Genomic DNA, 17,500 nt, shown 5'->3' on the forward strand with positions numbered 1-17,500 from the left:
GTGTAAATACCCAGACGGGTGTTAATACCCAGGTGGGTGTAAATACCCAGACGGTGTAAATACCCAGACGGTGTAAATACCCAGACTGTGTAAATACCCAGACGGGTGTAAATACCCAGGTGGGTGTAAATACCCAGATGGGTGTAAATACCCAAACTGTGTAAATACCCAGACGGGTGTTAATACCCAGGTGGGTGTAAATACCCAGACGGTGTAAATACCCAGACGGGTGTAAATACCCAGACGGTGTAAATACCCAGACTGTGTAAATACCCAGACTGGTGTAAATACCCAGACTGTGTAAATACCCAGACTGTGTAAATACCCAGACTGTGTAAATACCCAGACGGTGTAAATACCCAGACTGGTGTAAATACCCAGACTGTGTAAATACCCAGACTGGTGTAAATACCCAGACGGTGTAAATACCCAGACTGGTGTAAATACCCAGACGGTGTAAATACCCAGACTGGTGTAAATACCCAGACGGTGTAAATACCCAGACTGTGTAAATACCCAGACGGTTGTAAATACCCAGACTGTGTAAATACCCAGACTGGTGTAAATACCCAGATGGTTGTAAATACCCAGACGGTGTAAATACCCAGACTGGTGTAAATACCCAGACTGTGTAAATACCCAGACGGTTGTAAATACCCAGACGGTGTAAATACCCAGACGGGTGTAAATACCCAGACGGTTGTAAATACCCAGACGGTGTAAATACCCAGACTGGTGTAAATACCCAGACTGTGTAAATACCCAAACTGGTGTAAATACCCAAACTGGTGTAAATACCCAGATGGGTGTAAATACCCAGATGGTGTAAATACCCAGACGGGTGTTAATACCCAGGTGGGTGTAAATACCCAGACGGTGTAAATACCCAGACGGTGTAAATACCCAGACTGTGTAAATACCCAGACGGGTGTAAATACCCAGGTGGGTGTAAATACCCAGATGGGTGTAAATACCCAAACTGTGTAAATACCCAGACGGGTGTTAATACCCAGGTGGGTGTAAATACCCAGACGGTGTAAATACCCAGACGGGTGTAAATACCCAGACGGTGTAAATACCCAGACTGTGTAAATACCCAGACGGTGGAAATACCCAGATGGGTGTAAATACCCAGACGGTGTAAATACCCAGATGGGTGTAAATACCCAGACGGTGGAAATACCCAGACGGGTGGAAATACCCAGACGGGTGTAAATACCCAGACGGTGTAAATACCCAGACGGGTGTAAATACCCAGACGGGTGTAAATACCCAGACGGTGTAAATACCCAGATGGGTGTAAATACCCAGACTGTGTAAATACCCAGACGGGTGTAAATACCCAGACGGGTGTAAATACCCAGATGGTGTAAATACCCAGATGGGTGTAAATACCCAGACGGGTGGAAATAGCCGAACAGACACTCAGATTGTTTAAACTGGTTCAGACCAGTTTGGACGCCGTAACGCTGGAACATGAAGTGACGGGAAGTCAGCCTGAATCTTTAATCATGTTGATGCCGTTCTCCGGTCGTTCCTGCCCCTCCCTCTAAGAGCTCTGACAGCGAAGCTTTCAGGATCTTCACAAGCAGCCATTAGTGCAGGTCTGCTGTCAGAGACGATGATTCATGTGGAAATATTCTCTTTAGCAAACATCAGGGTCACAAAGTGTGCAGAGACCTCAGAGGACACTTGCTTATTATCTCATTCCTAACTCATGCTGCATTTTAGCATCTTTCTGGGACAACATTTAATGTATGAAGCTCTTTGTTTTATGAACTGTTCAGTGGATCAAATGTTCAAGAAGAACAAATGTGTTTTATTATGTTTTCACTGACTTCAGCTCCCTCTCTATGGAGCCGTGTGTTCACGTCACATAAGCACATGTTTTTACTTCTAAATGACCTAATTCAATGATCAAATCCCACATAAAAAGATGATTTGCTGAATACTCTGAAGAACTTGATAAAGAAATAGAACGTCACTTTATTTCAGTTTACTGAAAACAGAATCAGAGACATTTGATTCACAAATTGACTGAATTTCACATTGACTCTGGTTTAGTGGCCACTCAGGCGTTGCACAGTTGATGTTTTGTGTTTGATTTGTGAGTTGAGATGCAGAGCTGCTCCTTGTTCACGTTTAATTGGACTAATTGGCAAGACGAAGATGAGCAGGTAGTTGCCTGCTGAGCTCCCTGGAGGCCCGATGCTGCTGAGTGATGAAGGTCCATTCAGGAGGAGGCTGAGAGCTAATGGAGCCGCAGCAGCTAATTTATGACTACATTAACACAGACGGGGGGGGGTAATAACGTCAGGAAGCATTAGAGGCTCAGAGACAGGAAGCTGCTGATGGTGATGAAGAGGAGGAAGAGGAAGGGTGATGACTGACAGCTGACCTGAGAGTGGATGAAGAGAGAGTATAACAACATTTGTGGGTCAAGCCTTTGGAAAGTGAAGACATCCAATGATTTTTTAAAATCATGGATGTTTGAGGTCCGATTGGTCGGTATCAGTCTGTGTAAAGAAGCGTCCTCTGATTGGTCGGTATCAGTCTATAAAGAAGCGTCCGCTGATTGGTCGGTATCAGTCTGTATAAAGAAGCGTCCTCTGATTGGTCGGTATCAGTCTGTAAAGAAGCGTCCTCTGATTGGTCGGTATCAGTCCGTATAAAGAAGCGTCCTCTGATTGGTCGGTATCAGTCTATAAAGAAGCGTCCTCTGATTGGTCGGTATCAGTCCGTATAAAGAAGCGTCCTCTGATTGGTCGGTATCAGTCTGTATAAAGAAGCGTCCTCTGATTGGTCGGTATCAGTCTGTGTAAAGAAGCGTCCTCTGATTGGTCGGTATCAGTCTATAAAGAAGCGTCCTCTGATTGGTCGGTATCAGTCTATAAAGAAGCGTCCTCTGATTGGTCGGTATCAGTCTATAAAGAAGCGTCCTCTGATTGGTCGGTATCAGTCTATAAAGAAGCGTCCTCTGATTGGTCGGTATCAGTCTGTGTAAAGAAGCGTCCTCTGATTGGTCGGTATCAGTCTATAAAGAAGCGTCCTCTGATTGGTCGGTATCAGTCTGTAAAGAAGCGTCCTCTGATTGGTCGGTATCAGTCTGTAAAGAAGCGTCCTCTGATTGGTCGGTATCAGTCTATAAAGAAGCGTCCTCTGATTGGTCGGTATCAGTCTATAAAGAAGCGTCCTCTGATTGGTCGGTATCAGTCTATAAAGAAGCGTCCTCTGATTGGTCGGTATCAGTCTGTATAAAGAAGCGTCCTCTGATTGGTCGGTATCAGTCTATAAAGAAGCGTCCTCTGATTGGTCGGTATCAGTCTGTAAAGAAGCGTCCTCTGATTGGTCGGTATCAGTCTATAAAGAAGCGTCCTCTGATTGGTCGGTATCAGTCTGTGTAAAGAAGCGTCCTCTGATTGGTCGGTATCAGTCTATAAAGAAGCGTCCTCTGATTGGTCGGTATCAGTCTGTAAAGAAGCGTCCTCTGATTGGTCGGTATCAGTCTGTAAAGAAGCGTCCTCTGATTGGTCGGTATCAGTCTGTGTAAAGAAGCGTCCTCTGATTGGTCGGACTTCTGTCCTGATTTATCAGCTCAGTGAACAGTTTCTGCTCTCAGTCTCTAGTTCACAGTCTTCTTCAGCACAGCAGGATGTTCATTTAGTAAATTATAGTCCATTTAGAGGAAGATACACCAGGAGGAGGGGGGCGGGGCTTTAGGGCAGGGCTACCTGCTCACTGACTGGTCTGAACAAATATCAGCAGCAAAACTGTAAGAAGATGAAAGTCAGTGCAGAAACAGCTTCACTGACCTGCTTCTGTCCCCTTTTGTTTTCAGAGTGTTTAAGAAAGCCAGTCCCAATGGAAAGGTGAGTGCTCCTCTTCTTCATGTTGTCCTTCTAACCCTTACAAACGCTTGAAAAATAGGAATGTGACCTCCCAAAACACATGTGAACAAACATACGGAAACAACCCCAAAAAGCATGTTGGCGCCCAAAGAACAGAACTGAATAACCAAAGTCCCATAAAAGTCTGATCCGTAAAACACTGAAACATTAAAGGGACCTGGCGAGCGCACGTAAACACCCAAAAGTATTTGGACACCCAAGAAAAAAGGCAAAATTTCCTGGTTGTGAAAGTCACTGATTGGCTGTTTGCTGTACTGATGGTTGGTTCTGATTGGCTGATCTGACAGCTGTGTTCCCCCCTCAGCTCACCGTCTATCTGGGGAAGAGGGACTTTGTGGACCACGTGGACCTGGTGGAGCCTGTTGGTGAGATCAGTTTTCACATATCAATTTGTTCAGGTTCCTGGTCTGACATGTCCGTCTGCTGCTCTTTGAAAAGAGCAGATTTCAGTTTCGTCCTGGAAAAACCAAAACGATGAAAATCAAAGTGAAACCTCTCTGTCTTCTCGCCATTAGTCGACTTTCTGACTCTTATTCCTGCAGACGGCGTCGTCCTGATCGACCCGGAGTACCTGAAGGAGAGGAAAGGTGAGAAACATGAACCTGGAGCATCAGGTGGTTTCATACTTTCACTGACGTCATGTGAGCAAAAACAAAAACTGATATTTCCTTCAAAAAGGATTTAACATTTTGCCAAAGATTTTAGTGTGTCATAAAATACAGGAATCAAATAAACTCCTTGTAGTTTGCTAAAAGTGACAAATTCCTAAAACAAACTGAGGAAGTGACGCCCAGCCTCCTTATTAATCCTCTTCTCTGGTACGAGACGCTCACCTGTCTGACTGTCACATCCTGGATGGAAGATCTGGTTGAATCGACTCTCAAACCACACAGGGATCATTTGAAAGCTCTTGCCTTTACCTTTTTTCGACTCCAAGCGCTGACCTCGCTCGCCAAAGCCCCCGTTTCCTCCCCATGTTCACTATCTAAAGTGCTGGAGTTCCTCAGGGAAGCATCCTGGAGCCTCTGTTCTTTCTATGAAATCATATCATACAGATTTATGTATGTATGATGTCTGTCTTCAGAGTGCGTGGAGGATGTGTTTAGTCTAGCTTAGCACAAAGACTGGAAACACCATCCCAACGATGTTATTGTGAATATATAAGGATGTGATTTTGTCTTTGTTGTTCCCATCAGTCTTTGTGACTCTGACCTGTGCGTTCCGTTATGGTCGTGAGGACCTGGACGTCCTTGGGTTGACGTTTCGGAAAGACCTGTTTGTGGCGAACGTCCAGGCGTTTCCTCCGTTGCCCGAAGAGAAGAAGAGTCTGACTCGTCTTCAGGAGCGCCTGATTAAAAAACTGGGAGAACACGCCCACCCGTTCACCTTCGAGGTACCTGCATGTTCTGCTGCCACAGTGTGTTTTATCAGCCAGACATTAATAAATCATCCTGTCAGATCGTAGCTCCTCTCAATGACATTCCTCGATGAAACGGTCAGTCCAGGTCTAAAACCACCTCCTAACAGCAACAGTTGAGGGTCAGACGGTGGCGTTGCACCACATAACATCAGATGCTCTCTGTCCACACTGAGACCGTCAAATATGCCCTTCTGTTGTTGTCACCATGGAAACAGGCACCGACTCTTTGTCCACATTTGTCCTTTTTATGTGATCTTCAGATGTTTCTTTAGTGAAATGAGTCGATCCGGCCGACAGCAGCAGCTTGTTATTACGATAAAAGAGACTTGTTAGAGCAACAGAGGAGACAGAAAAGGTCCAGAAACAACGTGTCAGTAACAGAAACAGTGCCAAAACAAGGGATATAAGAAATATGAGCACAAATATGAGAAACGTGTGTCTTGCACAGGATCTTGCTGGTAGAGCACAGTAGTATATATGGATATATCTATCTATCTCTATCTATATATATATATAGATATATATAGATAGATAGATAGATAGATAGATAGATAGATAGATAGAGTGCAGGTGGCGGCTGTGATACTGCAGATTTATGTAACACTGTTGTTACTCTGACATCAGCTCTCTGTGACCTCCCTCCTCCCTCATCAGCAGCTCATTCAGGTTTCTGAGGGGAGACGAGGAGCTACCGGACAGGTGACTCCTCATTCAGCTGCTGCTCCTCCATTAAGAAGCTTTAAGGCCTCAGAAACAGAAACCAGGCGTCCAGTTAGGACGGACCAACAGGAAGCAGTCAGACTGATTCAGTCGCTCGCTGCTGTAGTGTCAGGTAGGAAGGTAGAAATGGTTTCTGAGAGTTTAACTGGTGGAGCTCATTGGGATCATGGTGTAGATGGTCCGAGTTCATCATGGCGGTGTTCCTCTCTGCCTTTTTTCTTCCTCAGGACCCTTTTCAGGAATTCAGAACCAGGGTCTGACTTTAGGTCCCTGTGTTTCCACTGGTCCAGGAAACAGAGAGAGCGTGATCCGAACGAGAGAAACAAAACTTTGATATCAATCAAAGTCACATTTTCCAGCAGAGAGTCGGCCGCTTGTTGTGGTTCCACATGAGCACAAACAGGAGGAGCAGCCTTCACTTCCTGCTTCGCTTCCTGGAACGTTTTGGTTGGAAAATCAGCTGGAATGTCCTGTTAAAGATCTAAATCTGTTGTTTTCAGATTCCTCTGAATCTGCCGTGCTCCGTCACCCTGCAGCCTGGCCCGGAGGACACTGGGAAGGTAACTCCACCTTCACAGTCTGCAGCTCCTTCCCTTTATCTGTAAAAGAATGAAAGAAAACCCACGTTCACGTTGTCGCTGTCCTCAGGCCTGCGGGGTCGACTTTGAGGTCAAAGCTTTCTGTGCAGAGAACGTTGAAGAAAAGATCCACAAAAGGTAAAAGGTTTGAATTAAGAGATGAATTATGAATGAAACTGAAATCACTCGTGCATAATAGTGAGGAGTGCTGATAATAAGCAGACACAGCCCCCCACAGCCCCCCACAGCGGACTGAACCACAGTCTCCATCACTCGGGTCTCTGCTGTGTCGTTGTTGCAGGAACTCGGTACGTCTGGTCATCAGGAAGGTCCAGTATGCTCCGGAGAAACCAGGCCCTCAGCCCACCGCGGAGACCACCAGACAGTTCCTGATGTCGGACAAACCTCTGCACCTGGAGGCCTCTCTGGACAAAGAGGTGACACCACTAGATAACCGATTAAGGCAGCAGGTGTGTTCGTCTGCTCTGCCAAAGGTGTTCTGTAGGGACGGAGAGCCCACTCTGCAGTGTTAGTGAGTCCGTCAGTCTGACTGAGCCTGTGACCCGCTGACTCCAAAGACAGACCTGCAGCTACCACTTATCACCACGGGGGGCGCCAAAGAGACGGAAACAGATCCTGCAGATCGATGCTTTAATGTCACTAAATGAGAGTTGAACGTTTTTTCAGTTAAACGTTTTCTGCCTCTATAGCCTTACTGTAGTTTTAGGACTGTTTCAATGAACTCATCAGCGACGGCTCTCCTGTAAAATGTCCAGAGTTGATTCTCTGACTGTGTTTAGAGCGCTGAACAGGAACAACAGAGAAACAGCCTTCTCATGTGTTGCTTGTAAGTTCGCTCTGACAGCATCCGACTCAGTCGAGGTAGCTTTAAGCCTTTATGACCTCCTTTGATCTCCTTTGACCTTCTGTGACCTTCACCACCTGCTGAGGAGGAGGAGGAGGAGGAGAAGGTGGAGCAGGAGGAGCAGGTGGAGGAGAAGGTGGAGCAGGAGGAGCAGGTGGAGGAGGAGGAGGAGTAAAAAGACCTCGTACGTAAGGTGACTAACAGCAGCTCTGACCCCTCAGATCTACTACCACGGGGAGCCCATCAGCGTCAACGTCCATGTCACCAACAACACTAACAAGACAGTGAAGAAGATGAAGATCTCAGGTAGGTCAGCCCCCCCCCCCCCCCCCCCCCCCCCCCCCCCCCCCGGGTGTCTGTGTGGCGGCCATGTTGTTTCGCTGCTCACTGGCTCGTGTCTCCGCAGTGCGACAGTACGCAGACATCTGCCTGTTCAACACGGCTCAGTACAAATGTCCGGTGGCCACCGAGGAGTCTGAGTGAGTCTGGAGGCTTCGTGTCCATCACATCCATTGAAGTGCCAGAACCATGCGGGTGTCTGGGTTCTTCTAACGGTTCCCATGCACATGTTCTGTGTTTTCAGTGACGTCGTCGCTCCTAGTTCGACTTTCTGCAAAGTTTTCACTCTGACTCCGTTTCTGGCCAACAACCGCGAGAAGCGAGGCCTCGCTCTGGACGGGAAGCTGAAGCACGAGGACACCAACCTGGCCTCCAGCACCCTGTGAGTCCACCCGCACTCCCGATGCCTTCCAGGCCCGCAGCGGGGTGGGAAATTCTGAATCATACGAGGGGGAATAGTGAGAGCACTGACACACATCTAAGCGCGCTCTGTCCTCACTGGGTCTGAGTCTTAGGGGTGTTTCAGGGGTGTTGGAGAATAAAGGAATGAAGACGTCTGGCGTGTGCTAAAGAGGAAGCAGGGATCACATGGCTTGGTGAGAACCAGCTGGTGTATGATGGACAGTAGAGGCTGCTGATTGGTCTGAACACTTCCTGTCTTCCTGCAGGTTGAGAGAAGGAGCCAATAAGGAGATCCTCGGCATCATCGTGTCCTACAAGGTCAAAGTGAAGCTGGTGGTGTCCCGAGGCGGGTCAGTGCTTCCTGTCCTTACCTCAGCATGTGACGTCTGACTTACACCCACCGCTTCACCCTCACTGCTTCACCCTCACTGCTTCACCCTCACTGCTTCACCCTCACACTGCTTCACCCTCACACCGCTTCACCCTCACACCGCTTCACCCTCACTGCTTCACCCTCACTGCTTCACCCTCACACCGCTTCACCCTCACACTGCTTCACCCTCACTGCTTCACCCTCACACTGCTTCACCCTCACTGCTTCACCCTCACACTGCTTCACCCTCACTGCTTCACCCTCACACTGCTTCACCCTCACACCGCTTCACCCTCACTGCTTCACCCTCACACTGCTTCACCCTCACTGCTTCACCCTCACACCGCTTCACCCTCACACCGCTTCACCCTCACTGCTTCACCCTCACTGCTTCACCCTCACACCGCTTCACCCTCACACCGCTTCACCCTCACTGCTTCACCCTCACACTGCTTCACCCTCACTGCTTCACCCTCACACCGCTTCACCCTCACACCGCTTCACCCTCACCGCTTCACCCTGACACTGCTTCACCCTCACACCGCTTCACCCTCACACCGCTTCACCCTTACCGCTTCACCCTCACACTGCTTCACCCTCACACCGCTTCACCCTCACACTGCTTCACCCTCACTGCTTCACCCTCACACTGCTTCACCCTTACTGCTTCACCCTCACACTGCTTCACCCTCACACTGCTTCACCCTCACTGCTTCACCCTCACTGCTTCACCCTCACACACCGCTTCACCCTCACCGCTTCACCCTGACACTGCTTCACCCTCACACCGCTTCACCCTCACACCGCTTCACCCTTACCGCTTCACCCTCACACTGCTTCACCCTCACACCGCTTCACCCTCACCACTGCTTCACCCTCACTGCTTCACCCTCACACTGCTTCACCCTTACTGCTTCACCCTCACACTGCTTCACCCTCACACCGCTTCACCCTCACACTGCTTCACCCTCACTGCTTCACCCTCACACTGCTTCACCCTTACTGCTTCACCCTCACACTGCTTCACCCTCACACTGCTTCACCCTCACACTGCTTCACCCTCACTGCTTCACCCTCACACTGCTTCACCCTCACACCGCTTCACCCTTACCGCTTCACCCTCACACCGCTTCACCCTCACACTGCTTCACCCTCACTGCTTCACCCTCACCGCTTCACCCTCACACCACTTCACCCTCACCACCGCTTCACCCTTACCGCTTCACCCTCACAACCGCTTCACCCTCACACTGCTTCACCCTCACTGCTTCACCCTCACACTGCTTCACCCTCACACTGCTGGAGGGGAGGTGAGGAGAGAGGAGAGGAGAGGAGGAGGAGGAGGAGAGGAGGGGAGGAGGGGAGGTGAGGAGGAGGAGAGGAGGGGAGGTGTGGAGGAGAGGAGGGAGGGGTGGAGGGGAGTAGAGGAGAGAGGAGAGGAGAGGGGGAGGTGAGGAGGAGGAGAGGAGAGAGGAGGAGAGGAGGGGAGGTGAGGAGGAGGAGAGGAAGAGGAGGAGGGGAGGAGGGGAGTAGAGGAGGAGGAGAGGAGGAGAGAGAGAGGAGGAGGAGAGGAGGGGAGGAAGGAGAGAAAGAATTGTGAACAGATTAAAGGTTACTAACCAGAAGAAGGGACCGTCTGAGATGATGAAGTCCTAATCATTATTTTGCACTCTGTCACTGATGACTCACTGCAGTCAGACAGTGATCAGGTTCAGGGATTCAATGAGCTGATTGATCCGCAGCCACTTGACTCTAAACGTGGTGGCAGCCTCAGTAGGAGTGAGTACGATCTGTGTGCTGCTGTGAAGCTGAACGTGTGACATGTTTATTGATTTCAGGCTCCTGGGAGACCTGGCGGCGAGGTAACCTTTCACATTGTGTCACGTCACTGAGATTCACGCAGGTCGCCTGAACGTCACACCGAACACTCACTAATAAATGTCTGTAATGAAGGCGCTGTGGTCGGTGCTGTTGTTACGGCCTGTGTCTGTGTTTCAGTGACGTCTCCGTCGAGCTGCCCTTCACGCTCATGCACCCCAAACCGCCGGAGGAGTCCCTCTACAGAGACGGTGAGTTCACTGACCTCTTCACAACCTGCCTAAAAGTCATGGAAGAGTTAAAGACGCGGCGTTCAAACTGTCAGGACTCAGTTTTAAGGTTTTCTAGTGATGAAGATTCAAATGCTGCTTTCTAAGTTTCTGGTTGGTTAAAGAAACGATAAAGACGCTTCTTCTCTGATACCGACCAATCAGAGGACGCTTCTTTATACAGACTGATACCGACCAATCAGAGGACGCTTCTTTATACGGACTGATACCGACCAATCAGAGGACGCTTCTTTATACGGACTGATACCGACCAATCAGAGGACGCTTCTTTACACAGACTGATACCGACCAATCAGAGGACGCTTCTTTATACACTGATACCGACCAATCAGAGGACGCTTATTTATAGACTGATACCGACCAATCAGAGGACGCTTCTTTATAGACTGATACCGACCAATCAGAGGACGCTTCTTTACACAGACTGATACCGACCAATCAGAGGACGCTTCTTTATACGGACTGATACCGATCAATCAGAGGACGCTTCTTTATACAGACTGATACCGACCAATCAGAGGACGCTTCTTTATACACTGATACCGACCAATCAGAGGACGCTTCTTTATACGGACTGATACCGACCAATCAGAGGACGCTTCTTTATACGGACTGATAACGACCAATCAGAGGACGCTTCTTTATACGGACTGATACCGACCAATCAGAGAACGCTTCTTTATACGGACTGATACCGACCAATCAGAGGACGCTTCTTTATACAGACTGATACCGACCAATCAGAGGACGCTTCTTTACAGACTGATACCGACCAATCAGAGGACGCTTCTTTATACGGACTGATACCGACCAATCAGAGGACGCTTCTTTATACGGACTGATACCGACCAATCAGAGGACGCTTCTTTATACGGACTGATACCGACCAATCAGAGGACGCTTCTTTATACGGACTGATACCGACCAATCAGAGGACGCTTCTTTATACGGACTGATACCGACCAATCAGAGGACGCTTCTTTATACGGACTGATACCGACCAATCAGAGGACGCTTCTTTATACGGACTGATACCGACCAATCAGAGGACGCTTCTTTATACGGACTGATACCGACCAATCAGAGGACGCTTCTTTATACGGACTGATACCGACCAATCAGAGGACGCTTCTTTATACGGACTGATACCGACCAATCAGAGGACGCTTCTTTATACGGACTGATACCGACCAATCAGAGGACGCTTCTTTATACGGACTGATACCGACCAATCAGAGGACGCTTCTTTATACGGACTGATACCGACCAATCAGAGGACGCTTCTTTATAGACTGATACCGACCAATCAGAGGACGCTTCTTTATAGACTGATACCGACCAATCAGAGGACGCTTCTTTATACGGACTGATACCGACCAATCAGAGGACGCTTCTTTATACGGACTGATACCGACCAATCAGAGGACGCTTCTTTATACGGACTGATACCGACCAATCAGAGGACGCTTCTTTATACGGACTGATACCGACCAATCAGAGGACGCTTCTTTATACGGACTGATACCGACCAATCAGAGGACGCTTCTTTATACGGACTGATACCGACCAATCAGAGGACGCTTCTTTATACGGACTGATACCGACCAATCAGAGGACGCTTCTTTATACGGACTGATACCGACCAATCAGAGGACGCTTCTTTACAGACTGATACCGACCAATCAGAGGACGCTTCTTTACAGACTGATACCGACCAATCAGAGGACGCTTCTTTATAGACTGATACCGACCAATCAGAGGACGCTTCTTTATACGGACTGATACCGACCAATCAGAGGACGCTTCTTTATACGGACTGATACCGACCAATCAGAGGACGCTTCTTTATACGGACTGATACCGACCAATCAGAGGACGCTTCTTTATACGGACTGATACCGACCAATCAGAGGACGCTTCTTTATACGGACTGATACCGACCAATCAGAGGACGCTTCTTTATACGGACTGATACCGACCAATCAGAGGACGCTTCTTTATACGGACTGATACCGACCAATCAGAGGACGCTTCTTTATAGACTGATACCGACCAATCAGAGGACGCTTCTTTATAGACTGATACCGACCAATCAGAGGACGCTTCTTTATACAGACTGATACCGACCAATCAGAGGACGCTTCTTTATACAGACTGATACCGACCAATCAGAGGACGCTTCTTTATAGACTGATACCGACCAATCAGAGGACGCTTCTTTATACAGACTGATACCGACCAATCAGAGGACGCTTCTTTATACAGACTGATACCGACCAATCAGAGGACGCTTCTTTATACAGACTGATACCGACCAATCAGAGGACGCTTCTTTATACAGACTGATACCGACCAATCAGAGGACGCTTCTTTACAGACTGATACCGACCAATCAGAGGACGCTTCTTTATAGACTGATACCGACCAATCAGAGGACGCTTCTTTATAGACTGATACCGACCAATCAGAGGACGCTTCTTTATACAGACTGATACCGACCAATCAGAGGACGCTTCTTTACACGGACTGATACCGACCAATCAGAGGACGCTTCTTTATACGGACTGATACCGACCAATCAGAGGACGCTTCTTTATACGGACTGATACCGACCAATCAGAGGACGCTTCTTTACACAGACTGATACCGACCAATCAGAGGACGCTTCTTTATAGACTGATACCGACCAATCAGAGGACGCTTCTTTATACAGACTGATACCGACCAATCAGAGGACGCTTCTTTATACAGACTGATACCGACCAATCAGAGGACGCTTCTTTATACGGACTGATACCGACCAATCAGAGGACGCTTCTTTATACGGACTGATACCGACCAATCAGAGGACGCTTCTTTATACGGACTGATACCGACCAATCAGAGGACGCTTCTTTATACGGACTGATACCGACCAATCAGAGGACGCTTCTTTATACAGACTGATACCGACCAATCAGAGGACGCTTCTTTATAGACTGATACCGACCAATCAGAGGACGCTTCTTTACAGACTGATACCGACCAATCAGAGGACGCTTCTTTATACGGACTGATACCGACCAATCAGAGGACGCTTCTTTATACGGACTGATACCGACCAATCAGAGGACGCTTCTTTATACGGACTGATACCGACCAATCAGAGGACGCTTCTTTATACAGACTGATACCGACCAATCAGAGGACGCTTCTTTATAGACTGATACCGACCAATCAGAGGACGCTTCTTTACAGACTGATACCGACCAATCAGAGGACGCTTCTTTACAGACTGATACCGACCAATCAGAGGACGCTTCTTTATACGGACTGATACCGACCAATCAGAGGACGCTTCTTTATACGGACTGATACCGACCAATCAGAGGACGCTTCTGTATACGGACTGATACCGACCAATCAGAGGACGCTTCTTTATAGACTGATACCGACCAATCAGAGGACGCTTCTTTATAGACTGATACCGACCAATCAGAGGACGCTTCTTTACAGACTGATACCGACCAATCAGAGGACGCTTCTTTATACGGACTGATACCGACCAATCAGAGGACGCTTCTTTATACGGACTGATACCGACCAATCAGAGGACGCTTCTTTATAGACTGATACCGATCAATCAGAGGACGCTTCTTTATAGACTGATACCGACCAATCAGAGGACGCTTCTTTATAGACTGATACCGACCAATCAGAGGACGCTTCTTTATACAGACTGATACCGACCAATCAGAGGACGCTTCTTTATAGACTGATACCGACCAATCAGAGGACGCTTCTTTACAGACTGATACCGACCAATCAGAGGACGCTTCTTTATACGGACTGATACCGACCAATCAGAGGACGCTTCTTTATACGGACTGATACCGACCAATCAGAGGACGCTTCTTTATACGGACTGATACCGACCAATCAGAGGACGCTTCTTTATACGGACTGATACCGACCAATCAGAGGACGCTTCTTTATACGGACTGATACCGACCAATCAGAGGACGCTTCTTTATACGGACTGATACCGACCAATCAGAGGACGCTTCTTTACAGACTGATACCGACCAATCAGAGGACGCTTCTTTACAGACTGATACCGACCAATCAGAGGACGCTTCTTTATACGGACTGATACCGACCAATCAGAGGACGCTTCTTTATACGGACTGATACCGACCAATCAGAGGACGCTTCTTTATAGACTGATACCGATCAATCAGAGGACGCTTCTTTATAGACTGATACCGACCAATCAGAGGACGCTTCTTTATAGACTGATACCGACCAATCAGAGGACGCTTCTTTATACAGACTGATACCGACCAATCAGAGGACGCTTCTTTATACAGACTGATACCGACCAATCAGAGGACGCTTCTTTACAGACTGATACCGACCAATCAGAGGACGCTTCTTTATACAGACTGATACCGACCAATCAGAGGACGCTTCTTTATACGGACTGATACCGACCAATCAGAGGACGCTTCTTTATACGGACTGATACCGACCAATCAGAGGACGCTTCTTTATACGGACTGATACCGACCAATCAGAGGACGCTTCTTTACAGACTGATACCGACCAATCAGAGGACGCTTCTTTACAGACTGATACCGACCAATCAGAGGACGCTTCTTTATACGGACTGATACCGACCAATCAGAGGACGCTTCTTTATAGACTGATACCGATCAATCAGAGGACGCTTCTTTATAGACTGATACCGACCAATCAGAGGACGCTTCTTTATAGACTGATACCGACCAATCAGAGGACGCTTCTTTATACAGACTGATACCGACCAATCAGAGGACGCTCCTTTATACAGACTGATACCGACCAATCAGAGGACGCTTCTTTATAGACTGATACCGACCAATCAGAGGACGCTTCTTTACAGACTGATACCGACCAATCAGAGGACGCTTCTTTATACAGACTGATACCGACCAATCAGAGGACGCTTCTTTATACGGACTGATACCGACCAATCAGAGGACGCTTCTTTATACAGACTGATACCGACCAATCAGAGGACGCTTCTTTACACGAACTGTGATGTGAACTGTCCTCTGTGTGAAATAAAGTGAAGTTCGAGCTCAGTGCTTCTCCAGAAGACGTCTGTAATGTCTCCCTCCCTCTCTCTGTCTCTCTCTCTCTCTCTCCCTCCCTCTCTCTGTCTCTCTCTCTCTCTCTCCCTCCCTCTCTCTGTCTCTCTCTCTCTCTCTCCCTCCCTCCCTGTCTCTCTCTCTCTCTCTCCCTCTCTCTCTCTCTCTCTCTCCCTCCCTCTCTCTGTCTCTCTCTGTCTCCCTCCCTCTCTCTCCCTCCCTCTCTCTGTCTCTCTCTCTCTCTCCCTCTCTCTGTCTCCCTCCCTCTCTCTCCCTCCCTCTGTCTCTCTCTCTGCAGCTCCAGACGAAGCTCCGATCGACACAAACCTGATTGAGTTTGACACAAAGTAAGTAGCTGTGTCTCCTCCTGTCTGTCTCTCCTCCTGTCTGTCTGTCTTCCTGTCTGCTCTGCTCTGCGCTCTGATTGGCTGAGCATTAAGTGTGATGGACTCGTCTCCTGAGTTTCAGCCCTAATGCGTCTTAATGCTGGCTGCAGGAAGTGGGCTGAGAGCTCCCCGCTCATTATCTCCGCTCATAAAACCCCAGAGTTAGTTTTCAGTGACTTCCTGTCATCACGGACTGACTTCTGCTCACAGGAACAGACAGAAATCCTTCCACTGGTGTGCACTTCACTGTCCTCTGGAAACCAGAGTCACTCAGCAGCTGAAATAAGACATCAAATAAACTAATTCATCAGATCATAAAAACCAATTGGCACACAGTCAATCCACCATTTCCCCTGCTTCCAGTCTTTGTGCTAAGCTAGGCTAACAGTTTCCTCTGCTTCCGGTCTTTGTGCTAAGCTTACAGTTTCCTCTGCTTCTGGTCTTCATGCTAAGCTAGGCTAACAGTTTCCTCTGCTTCCGGTCTTTGTGCTAAGCTTACAGTTTCCTCTGCTTCTGGTCTTCATGCTAAGCTAGACTAACAGTTTCCTCTGCTTCTGGTCTTCATGCTAAGCTAGGCTAAAGGTTTCCTCTGCTTCCAGTCTTTGTGCTAAGCTTACAGTTTCCTCTGCTTCCGGTCTTCATGCTAAGCTAGGCTAAAGGTTTCCTCTGCTTCTGGTCTTTGTGGTAAGCTAGGCTAACAGTTTCCCCTGCTTCCAGTCTTCGTGCTAAGCTAACAGTTTCCTCTGCTTCCGGTCTTTGTGCTTAGCTAGACTAACAGTCCCCCTCTGCTTCCGGTCTTCGCGCTAAGCTAGGCTAACAGTTTCCTCTGCTTCTGGTATTCGTGCTAAGCTAGGCTAACAGTTTCCTCTGCTTCCAGGCTTTGTGCTAAGCTAGGCTAACAGTTTCCTCTGCTTCCAGTCTTTATGCTAAGCTAGGCTAACAGTTTCCTCTGCTTCTGGTATTCATGCTAAGCTAGGCTAACAGTTTCCTCTGCTTCCAGTCTTTGTGCTAAGCTAACAGTTTCCTCTGCTTCTGGTCTTTGTGCTAAGCTAGACTAACAGCCCCCCTCTGCTTCTGGTATTCGTGCTAAGCTAGGCTAACAGTTTCCTCTGCTTCCAGGCTTTGTGCTAAGCTAGGCTAACAGTTTCCTCTGCTTCCAGTCTTTATGCTAAGCTAGGCTAACAGTTTCCTCTGCTTCCGGTCTTTGTGCTAAACTAGACTAACAGCCCCCCTCTGCTTCTGGTATTCGTGCTAAGCTAGGCTAACAGTTTCCTCTGCTTCTGGTATTCG

The 17,500-nt window shown here is 48.2% G+C and overlaps 1 protein-coding gene across 1 annotated transcript in view; it reads left to right on the forward strand.

The window, feature by feature from the left end:
- arrb1 (arrestin, beta 1) overlaps positions 1-17,500 on the forward strand; it is a 22,635-nt gene that overhangs the window by 4,764 nt on the left and 371 nt on the right. Inside the window, exons 2-15 of the mRNA XM_070828761.1 lie at positions 3,839-3,869; positions 4,213-4,273; positions 4,451-4,495; positions 5,105-5,301; positions 6,549-6,608; positions 6,697-6,764; positions 6,928-7,063; positions 7,713-7,797; positions 7,898-7,970; positions 8,075-8,212; positions 8,499-8,582; positions 10,444-10,467; positions 10,604-10,674; positions 16,123-16,171. Of these exons, the coding sequence (XP_070684862.1) occupies positions 3,839-3,869; positions 4,213-4,273; positions 4,451-4,495; positions 5,105-5,301; positions 6,549-6,608; positions 6,697-6,764; positions 6,928-7,063; positions 7,713-7,797; positions 7,898-7,970; positions 8,075-8,212; positions 8,499-8,582; positions 10,444-10,467; positions 10,604-10,674; positions 16,123-16,171 (1,122 nt within the window). The remainder of the gene's footprint in view (positions 1-3,838; positions 3,870-4,212; positions 4,274-4,450; positions 4,496-5,104; positions 5,302-6,548; positions 6,609-6,696; positions 6,765-6,927; positions 7,064-7,712; positions 7,798-7,897; positions 7,971-8,074; positions 8,213-8,498; positions 8,583-10,443; positions 10,468-10,603; positions 10,675-16,122; positions 16,172-17,500) is intronic.

This window comes from Pempheris klunzingeri, chromosome 4, assembly GCF_042242105.1.
Source record: "Pempheris klunzingeri isolate RE-2024b chromosome 4, fPemKlu1.hap1, whole genome shotgun sequence".
NCBI lineage: Eukaryota > Metazoa > Chordata > Actinopteri > Acropomatiformes > Pempheridae > Pempheris > Pempheris klunzingeri.